At 48.6% G+C, this 15215-nt stretch overlaps 1 protein-coding gene across 1 annotated transcript in view; it reads right to left on the bottom strand.

Annotated features, from left to right (window-relative positions):
- The window catches only part of MRPS9 (mitochondrial ribosomal protein S9), a 216974-nt gene that overhangs the window by 44818 nt on the left and 156941 nt on the right, over positions 1–15215 (bottom strand). Inside the window, exon 6 of the mRNA XM_063953421.1 lies at positions 11998–12086. Coding sequence (XP_063809491.1) covers positions 11998–12086 — 89 coding nt within the window. The remainder of the gene's footprint in view (positions 1–11997; positions 12087–15215) is intronic.

Consider the following 15215-nt stretch of genomic DNA (forward strand, 5'->3'; position numbering starts at 1 on the left):
GTTGTCCACCCCCGGGATGAAGATGGCACACAGTGCTCTTGCGGGTCTTTCTGCCCAGAGGAGTATCTTTGACACCTCTCGCATGCAGGCTCTACTTGTTGTCCCTCCTTGTCGATATTATGTAAGCCACCGCCGTGGCGTTGTCCGACCGAACTTGGATCGCCTGATCCCTGAGTAGAGGAGAGGCCTGAAGCAGAGCATTGTAGATCGCCCGAAGTTCCAGAATGTTGATTGGAAGTAGGGCTTCGTGGGTTGACCATCTGCCTTGGAACTGAGCCCCTTGGGCGACAGCTCCCCATCCCCTCAGACTCGCATCTGTCGTGAGGAGGACCCAATCCTGGATCCCGAAACTTCGACCCTCCAGTAGGTTAGAGGACTATAGCCAGCACAGGAGGGAAATCCTGGTCTGAGGTGACAGACGTATTATCCGGTGCATCTGAAGATGTGATCCGGACCACTTGCTCAGGAGATCCAATTGAAACGGTCTGGCGTGGAACTGTCCATACTGAATCACCTCGTATGAGGCTACCATCTTTCCCAACAATTTTATGAAAAGATGGATGGATATTCGCGTAGGTCGGAGGATCATTCGGACCATCTCCTGAAGTGTTCTCGCTTTGTCCACTGGGAGGAACACTTTTTGGGCCGCCGTATCCAGTAACATTCTCAGGAACAGTAGTCGCTGAGTCGGTTCCAGTTGGGACTTCTGGAAATTGAGGATCCACCCATGGCATGACAGAAGTTAGATAGTGCGGTCTATATGGTGCAATAAAAGCTCCTTGGATCTTGCTTTTATCAAGAGATCGTCCAGATAAGGGACAATATTGACCCGCTGGACTCTGAGTTGGATCATCACCTCCGCCATCACCTACGTGAAGGCCTTCGGAGCTGTGGACAGGCCGAAGGGTAACACCTGAAACTGGTAGTGATCGTTCAAGAGGGCAAGCCTCAGATAAGCTTGGTGAGGAGGCCAAATGGGGATATGGAGATAAGCGTCCTTTATATCCAGAGAGACCATGAACTCCCGTTCTTCCAGGCCTGCAATCACAGCTCGCAGGGATTCCATCTTGAACTTAAAAACCTTGAGGTAAGGGTTCAAGGTTTTGAGATTCAGAATGGGCCTTACCGAACCTTACCAAACCGTCTGGTTTCGGTACCACGAACAGGTTGGAGTAGTAACCTTTTCTTTGTTGCAACAGTGGTACTGGAACAATGACTTGGGACTGGACCAATTTTAGGATAGCCTGTTGTAGCGTAACTCTTGTATTTACCAAAACTGGTAAGCCTGATTTGAAAAGTCATAGGGGAGGAGCGCTATAGCGAAACAGCGGTAGCAGCTGGTTTTCTAGTCTTACCTCTGGTGCCTCGTGCCGCATTGGAGGCACTTCTGGCTCTTGACCTGAATCTAGAGGTCCAAAAGGAATGAGAAGATGGCCCAGGGTAGGCATGCCTAACCGGTGGGGACCCAGAGGGGAGAAACGTGGATTTCCCCGCAGTGACCTTAGAAAGCCATGTATCCCAACACAATCCCAAAAAACAATTCCACTGAAAAAGGGAGACTCCACACTGCGCTTGGAATCTGCGTCGGCAATCCACTGACGCAACCACAAAGCTCTGCGCACCGACACTGCCATGGTAGTAGTTCTAGCATTAATAGTGCCTATTTTCTTGAGAGAGTCACACAGTACTTGTGCAGTGTCCTGAATGTGCTTAATGAGGGTCACTGTAGTCACCAGGGGCATATCCCCCGCAAGGCCATCTTGAATTTGAGTTGCCCAGGTGTGAATGGCATGTGTCATCCAGCAACCCGCTACCACAGGTCTTTGTGATAAACCAGCCTCAGTGTAAATAGACTTTAATGTAGTTTCTATTTTTCTATCTCCAGGGTCCTTGAGCTGAAAAGACCTAGAGGCCGGTAACACCGCCTTCTTAGAGAGGCGGGAGACTGAGACATCTACGGCTGGGGATTCTTTCCAATGTTTCCGACCCTCCGGTATAAATGGGAAAGAGCGTAAAATAGATCTTGCCGTTTCCCCTCTGGAAGGGGAGGTAGTACGCGACGCCATACCAAAGGTGCGTCAGGTTCAGGACATTGTCCTGCTGTCCCGGTTAAATAAACAAACAAAAAAAAAAAACTAGAGGTTTAAATGCGTTGTTCTCCGCATTTAGATTACCTGGGTGGATGTCCAGGATTGTCTTTACCATTTCACCGGAGTGATGGCAGTGGGATGGTATTCTTTCGATAGTAAGCGTTATTGTGGTTCTGTACTGGGACATTCTCCTGATTAAGGCGAGGTCAAGACACAAGTGGTGCAAATCGTTGTTTTCTCTCTGACTGTTCTTCAACACAGGGGAAGGCTGTTATTCCCAACGACGCAGGCGTCGGAGGTGGGTATCAGAGTAGATACGGAACGGTTTCAGTTCTGTGGCTTCCTGTGGAAAGAGGTCTGAGGATCTGGAGTCGGATCAGATTTGCAGTGACAATCCATCAATATGTTCCGTTGATGAAGAAGATTGGCGCGGCCTAGAAGGCCTTTTCGGTGAGCAGGTCAAATGCCAGAGTGGTTTCCACGGGGCCAGTTGGAAATGTGGTCCGGATCTCACTTGCGCATGCGCCGGAATATAATCCTAATGGACAGGTTTTCGCTCCTGTGGTGTCGGCTCAGTTCTCACCTCCTAGAGGGACGAAGGTTCGGAATCCAGGATGAGATCCTGGTGTCCATGCATGCAGATCTCTGAGACTGGGGAGCAGTCCTTGCAAGGGAAGTATTTCCAGAGGAAAAGGTCGAGCTGGAAGGCTTGTCTGCAATAAGCTTTCTTGAATTAAGAGCTATTTTCAATGAACATATGCTTCGTGATCTGCCCGTGTTAATTCTGTCGGACGACTTGACAGCAGTGGTGTAAGTAAACCGCTAGGGCGGAACAAGGTGCAAAGCGACAATGGCAGATGCCGAAAAAGTTTTCCGCTGGGTGGAAAGACTGGTAAACGCTATATTAGCAGTCTTCGTTCCAGATGTGACCGTCGGAGAAATAGATTCCTCTGCAGACGCTATCTCCATCCGAGAGAAATACGGTCGTCATCGAGAAATTTTCGCTGAAGCGACAAGTCGTTGAGGAGTGCCTCAATTGGACAAGTTGGCGTCTCGCCTCAACGAGAGATCTCCGAGATATTATTCCAGGTCAGAGGACACTCAAACTATAGCAGTGGACGTCCTCGGGACACCTTGGGTGTTTTCAGTTGGTCCCTCCGGTTTCACTCTTCTGAAGGTGTTGATCGTAAGAAGAACAAAGGTTCAGGGGATCCGCACTGTTCCGGTCTAAACGAGGAGGGCTTGGTATCCAGTTCTTCAAGATTTCCTCATAGAAGATCCCTGGCCTTTTCCTCTACGTGAGGAACTGTTAAAACAAGATCTGGACGTGTATTAAATATCAAATATTACCGCGGCTGTGTTTGACGGCGTGGCGGTTGAACGCCATATCCTAACCAGAAAGGATATTCCCAGTGAAGTCGTTTCCACACTTCTTCGGGCTAGAAAATAAGTAACGGCGAAGCCTTACCACCGTGTTTGGAGAAAATGTGTGTATTGGTGTGACTCCAAGAAGGCTACTACGGACGTTTTCAACTGGGTCGTTCTTCTCCATTCTTTGCAAGCAGGTGTGGGTGCAGGCCTAAAGTTAGGCTCCATTTCAGTGCGGCTTTGGCCTTGTAAATTTTCTTTCGGGAAAGAATTGGCAACTTTCCGGAAGTTCGGACCTTCGTGGAAGGAGTACTGCAAATCCAACCTCCATGTGCGCCCCATTGGCACCGTGGGACCTTGACGTGGTGTTGTGTTTTCTTGTGTCAAAATGTTTGGAACCTTCATGAAAGGTTGTGTTAAAGTTTCTCTCTTGGAGAGTGGTCATGCTTGTTTGGAACCTTTATGAAAGGTTGTGTTAAAGTTTCTCTCTTGGAGAGTGGTCATGCTTTTGGCTTTGGCGTCCGCAGGGCAGATGTCGGAAGTAGCGGCTGGGTCTCACAAGAGCCCCTGTTTGATCTTCCAGGTGGATAGAGTGGAATTGAGAACTCGGATAATAGTTCTGCCAAATGTGGTTTCGGTGTTTCACAGAAACCTGCCTATTTGATGCCTGTGGTTGCTTAAGCATTGGCTGATTCAAGGTCTCTCGATGTAGTCAGGGCTTTGAATGTTTATGTCGTCAATTTGGCTCAGATTGGGGATTCAGAGGCTCTGTTTGTCCGGTATGCCCCAGCGTGATTGGCGCCAGTTTGTTACACGCTGGATCTGTGATACGATTCGGCATGCTCGTTCTACGGCTGGATTGCCGTTACCGAAGTCGGTGGTGACCCATTCTACTAGGTAGATGGGCTCTTCTTGGGCGGATGCCCGAGGAGTCTCGCTGGTTCAACTTTGCCGAGTGGATACTTGGTCGGGTTCAAACACTTTGGCTAAGCTATACAAGTTTGATACCCTGGCTGATGGGGACCTCATGTTAGCTCAATCGGTGCTGCAGAGTCGTACGCACTCTCCCGCCCGGTCTGGAGCTTTGGTTTAAACCCCATGGTCCTTACGGAGTCCCCAGCATCCTCTAGGACGTATGAGAAAATAGGATTTTGGTACCTACCAGTAAATCCTTTTCTCTTAGTCCGTAGAGGATGCTGGGCGCCCATCCCAGTGCGTACTGTGTCTGCAGTTATTGGTTATGGTTACACTCTTGTGGTGTTTCTTTTCTGTCAGGCTGTTGCTGACGTTGTGCATGTCATGGCATGCGGTGTTTTATTATTGGTTGTGTTGACACACTGGTTGTGTTACTTATTCTCTCAGCATGCACTGTGTATTGTCCATGCCGTGGCCTGGTTTTTCTTTTTTTTTTGACTACCACGTTCTGCGGTATGTTCGTGGTGTGAGCTGGTATGACACTCACCGTGTTTAAACAATAAATCTTTCATCAAAACGTCCGTCTCCCTGGGCACAGTTTTCTGAGGTCTGGAGGAGGGGCATAGAGGGAGGAGCCAGTTCATACCCATTGAAAGTCTTATAGTGTGCCCATGTCTCCTGCGGATCCCGTCTATACCCCATGGTCCTTACGGAGTCCCCAGCATCCTCTACAGACTAAGAGAAAAGGATTTACCGGTAGGTATTAAAATCCTATTTTTAATTACCTACCGGTAAATCCTTTTCTTGTAGTCCGTAGAGGATGCTGGGGTCCACATTAGTACCATGTGGTATAGACGGGTCCCTTGGGAGCCATGGGCACTTTAAGACTTTAATAGTGTGGGCTGGCTCCTCCCTCTATACCCCTCCTACCAGACTCAGTCTAGAAACTGCGCGAGGAGATGGACATAATTCGAGAGAAGGAAATACACAGATAGTGGTGAGATTCACACCAGCTCACACATAACAGAAAACCAAGCTAACCAGTTTGTATCAAGTCAGCAATAGCTGAACAGTACTTAACCAAGTAACAATACAGTACTGACCCAAGGAACAAGGCAGCACTGAACCAATTAACAACTGCAGGAAAACGAAGCGCTGGGCGGGCACCCAACATCCTCTATGGACTACGAGAAAAGGATTTACCGGTAGGTAATTAAAATCCTATTTTCTCTTACGTCCTAGAGGATGTTGGGGTCCACATTAGTACCATGAGGGATGTACCAAAGCTCCCAGTACGGGAGGGAGAGCGCGAGGGCTCCTGCAGAACTGATTGACCAAATGTTAGGTCCTCAGAGGACAAAGTATCGAACTTTTTGAACTTAGCAAACATGTTCGACCCTGATCAAGCAGCTGCTAGGCAAAGCTGTAAAGCCGAGACACCCCGAGCAGCCGCCCAGGAAGAACCCACTTTACGAGTCGAGTGGGCCTTAACGGATTTCGGACACGGCAATCCTGCCGCAGAATAAGCATGCTGGATAGTAAACCTGATCCAGCGAGAAATCGTCTGCTTAGAAGCAGGCCACTCAACCTTGTTGGGATCATAAAAGGACAAACAGAGCATCTGACTTTCTGTGAAGAGAAGTTCTCATCACAAATCTTCAAAGCCCTCACAACATCCAAGGACTTTGAGGTAATTGAGGAGTCAGTAGCCACTGGCACCACAATAGGTTGGTTGATATGAAAAGCCGACACAACCTTTGGAAGAAATTACTGACGTGTCCTGAGCTCAGCTCTATCTTCATGAAAAATCAAGTAGGGGCTCTCGTAGGACAATGCCCCCAATTCCGACACACGTCTAGCAGATGTCAATGTCAACAGTGTGACAGTCTTACAAGTAAGAAACTTGACCTCAACCTCCTGTAAAGGCTCGAACCAATCCGATTGCAGGAACTGTGGCACCACGTTAAGATCCCAAGGTGTCGTAGGAGGCACAAAGGGAGGTTGGATGTGCAGAACCCCTTTCAGGAAAGTCTGAACCTCAGGTAGGGCAGCCAATTGTCTCTGGAAGAAAATGGACAAGGCCGAAATCTGGACTTTTATGGAGCCCAGGCGCAGGCCCACATCCACCCCTGCTTGCAGGAAGAGGAGAAACCTTCCAAGTTGAAACTCCACCGTAGGAAACTTCTTCGATTCACACCAAGACACGTACTTTTTCCAAGTCCGATGATAATGTTTTGACGTTACTCCTTTCCTAGCCTGTATCAGGGTAGGAATAACCTTGTTCGGAATACCCTTCCAAGCTAAGATCTGGCGTTCAACCTCCATGCCGTTGCAGAAGGTCCTCTCGAAGAGGACGAGGCATCGGATCTTTCAGCAGTAACTCCAGAAGATCCACGTATCAAGCCCTTCTTGGCCAGTCCGGAGCATTGAGGATCGCCTGAACTCTTGTTCTTTTGATTGTTTTGAGAATCCTTGGGATGAGTGGAAGTGGAGGTAACACATGCACTGACTTGAACACCCACGGAGTTACCAGGGCGTCCACCGCCACTGCCTGTGGATCCCTCGACCTGGAACAATACCTCCGAAGCTTCTTGTTGAGGTGTGAGGCCATCATGTCTATTTGAGGTACGCCCCAAAGACTTGTCACCTCTGCGAACACCTCTGGGTGGAGGCCCCACTCTCCCGGATGGAGATCGAATCTGCTCAGGAAGTCCGCTTCCCAGCTGTCCACTCCCGGAATGAAGATTGCTGACAGTGCCACCACGTGCTTTTCTGCCCAGAGGATGATTCTTGTTACCTGTGACATTGCAGCTCTACTCTTCGTTCCTCCTTGTTGGTTTATGTAGGCCTCTGTCGTAACATTGTCCAACTGAACCCGAATGGCCTGATCTCATAGAAGATGTGCCACCTGTAGAAGACCATTGTACACGGCCCTTAGTTCCAGTTCTTTATCGGAAAGGATGGATTCCAGACTTGACCACCTTCCTTGGAAGTTTTCCCCTTGCGTGACTGCTCCCCAACCTCTGAGACTTGCATCCGTGGTTAGGAGGATCCAATTCCGAATCCTGAACTTGCGGCCCTCTAGTAGGTGAGAAGTTTGCAGCCACCAGAGGAGCGATATTCTGGCTTTCGGTGACAGACGTATCCTCTGGTGCATGTGAAGATGAGATCTCGACCATTTGTCCAGGAGATCCAGTTGGAAAGACCGTGCATGAAATCTTCCGTACTGTAGAGCCTCGTAGGAGGCAACCATCTTCCCTAGAAGGCGAATGCACTGATGAACCGATATCCGGGCTGGCTTCAGGACATCCCGGACCATTGTTTGGATCACCAATGCTTTCTCCTCCGGCAGAAACACCCTCTGTACTTCCGTGTCGAGGATCACCCCCAGGAAGGACAGTCTCCTTGTCGGCTCCAGATGCGACTTTGGAAGATTCAGGATCCATCCATGATCCTGGAGTAGTCGAGTTGAGAGAGCAATGCTCTGCAAAAGCTTCTCCCTGGAAGACGCTTTTATCAGAAGATCGTCCAGATAAGGAATTATGTTTACACCCTGCTTACGAAGGAGTAGCATCATTTCCGCCATTACTTTGGTGAACACCCTTGGTGCCGTGGAGAGGCCAAACGGCAGCACCTGGAACTAATAGTGATGGTCCAGCAGCGCAAATCTGAGATAAGCCTGGTGAGGCGGCCAGATCGGGATGTGAAGGTATGCATCCTTGATATCCAGGTATACCAGGAATTCCCCCTCCTCCAGACCTGAGATCACCGCACTCAGAGACTCCATCTTGAATTTGAATTTCCTCAAGTAGGGGTTCAATTACTTCAGGTTCAATATCGGTCTTACCGAACCGTCTGATTTCAGTACCACAAACAGGTTTGAATAATAACCTTTGTGTTGTAGGTGAGGTGGAACTGAAACAATGACATTTGACCTTGGCAATTTTTGAATGGCTTCCTGTAGGATAGCACTTTCTGTCAGCGAAGCTGGCAAGCCTGATTTGAAGAATCTGTGAGGTGGGAGTTCTTGAAACTCCCGTCTCTACTCCTGCGTAACAATATCCTGTACCCAGGGATCCAGTCATGAGGACGCCCAGACATGTCTGAAATTTCTTAGTCTTGCTCCCACCTGCCCGATCGCCAGGCTGGGAGGTCCACCGTCATGCCGAGGATTTTGAGGAAGCAGAACCAGGTTTCTGTTCCTAGGAACCAGTGGTTGCAGGTTTTCGGGATTTCCCCCGACCACCTCTAAAGAAAATGGAAAGGGATTTAGACTTTTTAACTTTAGAGGTCCGAAAGGACTGCATCGCAGATGTAGGATATGATTTCCTAGTCGGTGGTGTAGCAGAGGGAAGAAAAGTTGACTTACCTGCAGTTGCCACGCATCTAACGCTTCTCCAACCAGAGCCTGACCTGTGAATGGTAGGTTCTCCACATTTTTCTTGGATTCACATCCACAGACTTTTGGCGCAGCCAGAGTCCTCTGCGTGCTGAGACAGCCATGGAAGAAGTTCTCGCATTCAGATGTCCCAGGTCTTTCATGGCGTCCACCATGAAACCTGCAGAATCCTGTATGTGACGTAAAAAAATTCAATGTCACTTCTATCCATAGAATCTAACTCCTCTAGTAAAGTGCCTGACCACTTTACTATGGCTTTAGAAATCCATGCACAAGCAATAGTGGGTCTTAAAGCTACGCCATTTGCGGTGTATAAAGATTTGAGTGTAGTCTCAATCTTGCGGTCGCCCGGCTCTTTCAATGCGGTGAACCCAGGGACAGGCAAAACCACATTCTTAGACAATCTAGAAACAGAAGCGTCAACTACTGGCGGGTTTTCCCACTTTTTCTTATCCTCCTCAGGGAAAGGAAAAGCAATGGGAACCCTTTTAGGAATCTAGAATTTTTTCTCTGGGTTTTCCCAGGATTTTTCAAACAATGCATTTAATTCCTTAGATGCAGGGAATGTAAGGGAGGATTTCTTAGTGTCTGTAAAGTAAGCCTCCTCTACCTGCTCAGGTACCTTATCAGTAATGTGTAAAATGTCCCTAATAGCTTCAATCATGAGTTGCACCCCCTTAGCAAGGGATGCCTCACCCCCCAGGATATTCCCCTCACCGTCTCCTGTATCAGAGTCGGTACCAGTGTCGACTTGCATTATTTGGGCAAGAGCACGCTTTTTAGGATATATCTCAGGGGTTTTGGATGAGGTAGCGGGAGCAGAAAACGACAAAACCTCTACAGATCTTTTCAAAACCTGTGTTTCAGTCTCATTATGAGCTCTCCTAGATGAAATCTGGGATATCATTCCCTTAAGAGAAGCCACCCATGAGGGTTCGGATTCAGAAGGTTGAGACAGTACATTGCATTCCTGAGTACATGGAACAGACTCCTCTGGAGAGGAAACACACTCTGCAGCACAAGATACAGAGTCCCTAGACATGGTAATGTGAGATATATAACATACACACCCACACACAGGAAAATGTCAGACAGTTTCCCCCAAGTACCTTCAGAGAGACACAGAGTATAAGGAGCCAGCACACACAGCTCCCCAGTAGGCAGTTATATGATAAATGCCTGGTGGTGACTGAGTAACCTTAATAGGTTAAAACTGTTAATAACTCTCTCCTCCCCCCCCCCTCTTCTATAACCCTCTGGTACCGCACAGGATAGCTGGAGTCATGTGGAGGGTCAGCTCTCCCTGTCAGCGTCTCTGTCTGTGATCTGCAGAGATAAAATGGCGCTGGGGAGTGCTGAATCCGCTCTGAGAAGCCCCACCCCCTGTAATGGAGCGTCTTCCCGCACTTATCAGTTTATACTGGCCTGAGGTTTGCTGCAGCTAACAGTGGGATTAGCCCCTGTTAGCTAGTTTTGACCAGTGTTAGGGTGTTGCGCTGGCCCAGGGCGCCCCTCACAATGCCGCACACTATGGTACCGCTGAGCCCTCCGGAATGCAGCCTGTCAGCGCTGCGCTACGACCCTTATACCGCCATTCCCGCCGGTGACCAGTTACCAGGGCACCGGCGTCATACTAACCACTCCATCTTCTGGCTCTGTTAGGGGGTGGCAGCAATGCTGCGGGAGTGAGCGGTCGCCTTGGGGGCTTGCGATCATCACCCTCAGGAGCTCAGTGTCCTGTCAGCGGAGATGGAGGCCATTAACCTCAAGGGTTGGATTACTGCTTTGAAGCAGCTTCTTCCAAAGGAACTTTCAGAACATCCCTGATAGCAACAATTTGGGGTTCAATACCTTGTGCAGGAGTGGAATCCTCTATATCAGGTTCCAATTCCTCCCCCTCTTCCAGAATATCCTCCTAAGATCCTGCTAGAAGAGCAGGCAGGGCAGGCTTAAGTGGTCCTGAACTATGGAGGGAAGGATGTCTGTCATCAGCCTTAGCTGTTAGGTCTGCAACAGCCTGTTGCAGCTGTAGTGTTGTTTGTTTGTTTATTAGCATCAAGCTGGGATGACATGTCAGCCATCATTGTCTTCATGGCACCGAGCCAAGAAGGCTCCTGACCCTCCCCTGGAGCCGGAGCTACAGATAACCTTTATACTGGCAATGTCTCCAAATATGGTACAAACCTCACACTGCTTGCTAGTTTGCACTACCGCTGCCAGTTGTACGCAGGGGTGCTATAGCTGGTCCCCCCCGTGGAGGGTCCCGTACGCCGCCACCGCGTTGCACCAAGAACTGGGGCCCCCGGTTTTTATTCACCACTCTTCTCACCTTCAGGCAGTGTTAGGGGTGTATGGTGGTGCTGCGGTTGTAACCGCCAAGGCGCAGTGCCCCACGGAACAACCACCTCTCAGGACGGGGTCCTGCAGCGGAGAAGCAGCTATGACGTCTTACAGAGGTCGGTAACCGTCCCTTCCAACAGTGCAGGTATACTCCCACGGTGCAGGTATACTGTTGCCCAGACAGTATACCTAAAATGATAAAGTTTAAAATAAAACTGAAGAAAATTCCTCTGGAGCTCCCAGAGTGTACATCCTCGCCTGAGGGCAATTTTTTCTAAACTGCCTGTGGGAGGGGCCATACAGGGGAGGAGCCAGCATACCCAGTAAAAGAAATTTAAAGTGCACTGGCTCCTTTGGACCCCTTCTATACCCCATCATATTAAGTAAACCGCAGTATCCCTTCTGGATGCCAGAGAAATATAGTGTAGTATTCCAATCCTAAACAAGTTATAGCCAATAGATAACCCATGCACGTAAAGATACATAGAAAAATGAGCAGTTCCTCAAGCAATTTGCCCTTCCTCTCCTGTGTAACACACGGCGGATTAACCTCACAAAAAATGGGATAGAGTGGAGAATACACTGTCATCTCAGGTATGTACAATTGACCTGTCCTCCGCTGAGAGCTCAAACACAAGCTACGCTGAGTCTTAGGATATTGTAATGATAACCAGGTCGCCCAGACATAACACTGGCCTCATCATCTTGCATGCTATAACAAGTTGTACATTTATAAATGTGCTAAAACTAACGCCACGTATCACTACAAACACCGCTGATCTGCAACCCAAAGAATCGCTGTGCATACTGTATGCAGTTCTAGTTGGCATTAAAACTTGTCTAAATTTCGCATCCTAAACATTTGTATTTTAAATGCAAACTCACATCTTTGGTTTTTCACTGTCTGAGTCTAAGCCTTTACTCCGAAGCTCATCGTCATAAGCACGAACTGACAGAAACTTCCCATAAGCTTCCTGAAAAAAAGAAAGATAACAGAATTAGAAATAGACTATGGTAACTTAGTACTTATGGTTAAGATCAGAGCCAGATTATGCTAGGGGTGACAGGGGCGATCGTCGCTGGGCTCCCACACACTGGCGTAACTAACTGCCGTGGGTTCCGTTCCTTCATTCTGCTGGTTGGGCCCCCACAAGTACGTATTTGCAGCTGCGCATCAGCGCAGACTGCTGCTGTGTGTGTGCGCTGCTGGAAGGGGTTGGGAAGAGGGGTGTTTGGCCATCCGCCGCCGCTTCCGCTGTTCTGTGGAGGCGGAGAGGAAGACATTGATTCCAGCGTTCGCGCTGCTCTGTGGACGAGAGTTAAGTCTACCAGATTTCTGGAGAGTGTGGGAGGGGGGGGGAGGCAACAGGGGGAGCATCAGGACAGAGGTTATGCTGCAGTTCTCTGTATGCTGGGAGGGTGTGTTGCTCCTGATGCTGTGCCCCCCTTAGACACAGTATATATATATATATATATATATATATATATATATATATATATATATAATAAGAATTTACTTACCGATAATTCTATTTCTCGTAGTCCGTAGTGGATGCTGGGGACTCCGTCAGGACCATGGGGAATAGCGGGCTCCGCAGGAGACAGGGCACATCTAAAAAGCTTTTTAGGTCACATGGTGTGTACTGGCTCCTCCCCCTATGACCCTCCTCCAAGCCTCAGTTAGGACACTGTGCCCGGACGAGCGTACACAATAAGGAAGGATCTTGAATCCCGGGTAAGACTCATACCAGCCACACCAATCACACCGTACAACTTGTGATCTAAACCCAGTTAACAGTATGATAACAAAACGAAGTAGCCTCTGAAAAAATGGCTCACAACAATAGTAATAACCCGATTTTTGTAACAATAACTATGTACAAGCATTGCAGACAATCCGCACTTGGGATGGGCGCCCAGCATCCACTACGGACTACGAGAAATAGAATTATCGGTAAGTAAATTCTTATTTTCTCTAACGTCCTAGTGGATGCTGGGGACTCCGTCAGGACCATGGGGATTATACCAAAGCTCCCAAACGGGCGGGAGAGTGCGGATGACTCTGCAGCACCGAATGAGAGAACTCCAGGTCCTCTTTAGCCAGAGTATCAAATTTGTAAAATTTTACAAACGTGTTCTCCCCTGACCACGTAGCTGCTCGGCAAAGTTATAATGCCGAGACTCCTCGGGCAGCCGCCCAGGATGAGGCCACCTTCCTTGTGGAATGGGCATCTACATATTTCGGCTGTGGCAGGCCTGCCACAGAATGTGCAAGCTGAATTGTACTACAAATCTAGCGTGCAATAGACTGCTTAGAAGCAGGAGCACCCAGCTTGTTGGGTGCATACAATATAAACAGCAAGTCAGACTTTCTGACTCCAGCCGTCCTAACTATATATATATATATATATATATTTTTAGGGCCCTGACAACGTCTAGTAACTTGGAGTCCTCCAAGTCCCCAGTAGCCGCAGGCACCACAATAGGTTGTTTCAGGTGACAACGCTGACACCCCTTTAGGAAGAAACTGGAGACGAGTCCCAGTTCTGCCCTGTTCAAATGGAAAATTCTAATATGGGCTTTTGTAAAACAAAACCGCCCATTCTTTTTGACAATCGCCTGGCCGAGGCCAGGACTAACAACATGGTCACTTTCCATGTGAGATATTGGTCAACAGCATGGTCACTTTCCATGTGAGATATTTCAAATCCACAGATTTGAGCGGTTCAAACCAATATGATTTTAAGGAATCCCAACACTATGTTGAGATCTCACGGTGCCCCTAGAGGCACAAAAGAACTGTATATGGAATACACCCTTTACAATCTGGACTTCAGGAACTGAAGTCAATTTTTTCTGGAAGAAAATCTACAGGGCCGAAATTTAAATCTTAATGAACCCCAATTTGAGACTCAAAACACTCCTGTTTTCAGGAAGTGCAGAATCGACCTAGTTGAATTTCCTTCGTGGAGCCTTCCTGGCCTTACCCACGCAACATATTTTCACCACCTGTGGTGATGACGTTGTGCGGTCACCTCCTTCCTGGCTTTGACCAAGGTAGGTATGACCTCTTATGGAATGCCTTTTTCCCTTCAGAATCCGGTATTCAACCGCCATGCCGTCAAACGCAGCCGCGGTAATTCTTGGAAAAGACATGGTACTTGCTGAAGCAAGTCCCTTCTTAGCTCCCCAGGCCCTTAGTCCTCTGTGAGCATCTCTTGAAGCTCCGGGTACCAAGTCCCTCTTGGCCCATCCGGAGCCACTAGTATAGTTCATACTCCTCTATGTCTTATAATTCTCAATACCTTGGTTATGAGAAACAGAGGAGGGAACCCATACACTGACTGGTACACCCACGGTGTTACCAGAACATCCACAGCTATCGCCTGAAGGTCTCATGACCTGGCGGAATACCTGTCCCGTTTTTCGGGCGGGACGCTATCATGTCCACCTTTGGTCTTTGCCAACGGTCCACAATCATGCTGAAAAACTTCCCTATGAAGTTTCCACTCTCCCGGGTGGAGGTCATGCCTGCTGAGGAAGTCTGCTTCCCAGTCGTCCACTCCCGGAAAGAACACTGCTGACAGTGCTATCACATGATTTTCCGCCTAGCGAAAAATCCTTGCAGTTTTGTCACTGCCCTCCTGCTTCTTGTGCCGCCCTTTCTGTTTACGTGGGCGACTGCCGTGATGTTATCCCACTGGATCAATACCGGCTGACCTTGAAGCAGAGGTCTTGCTAAGTTTAGAGCCTTATAAATTTGCTCTAAGCTTATTTATGCAGAGAGAATTCTCCAGACTTAATCACACTTCCCTGGAAATTTTTTCCCTGTGTGACTGTTCTCCAGCCTCTCAGGCTGGCCTCCGTGGTCACCGGCATCCAATCCTGAATGCCAAATCTGCGGCCCTCTAGAAGATGAGCACTCTGTAATCACCACAGGAGAGACACCCTTGTCCTTGGATATAGGGTTATCCGCTGATGCATCTGAGGATGCGATCCGGACCATTTGTCCAGCAGATCCCACCGAAGAGTTCTTGCGGGAAATCTGCCGAATGGAATTGCTTCGTAATAAGCCACCATTTTTACCAGGACTCTTGTGCAAT

Source organism: Pseudophryne corroboree, chromosome 2, assembly GCF_028390025.1.
Source record: "Pseudophryne corroboree isolate aPseCor3 chromosome 2, aPseCor3.hap2, whole genome shotgun sequence".
Taxonomy (NCBI): Eukaryota; Metazoa; Chordata; class Amphibia; order Anura; family Myobatrachidae; genus Pseudophryne; species Pseudophryne corroboree.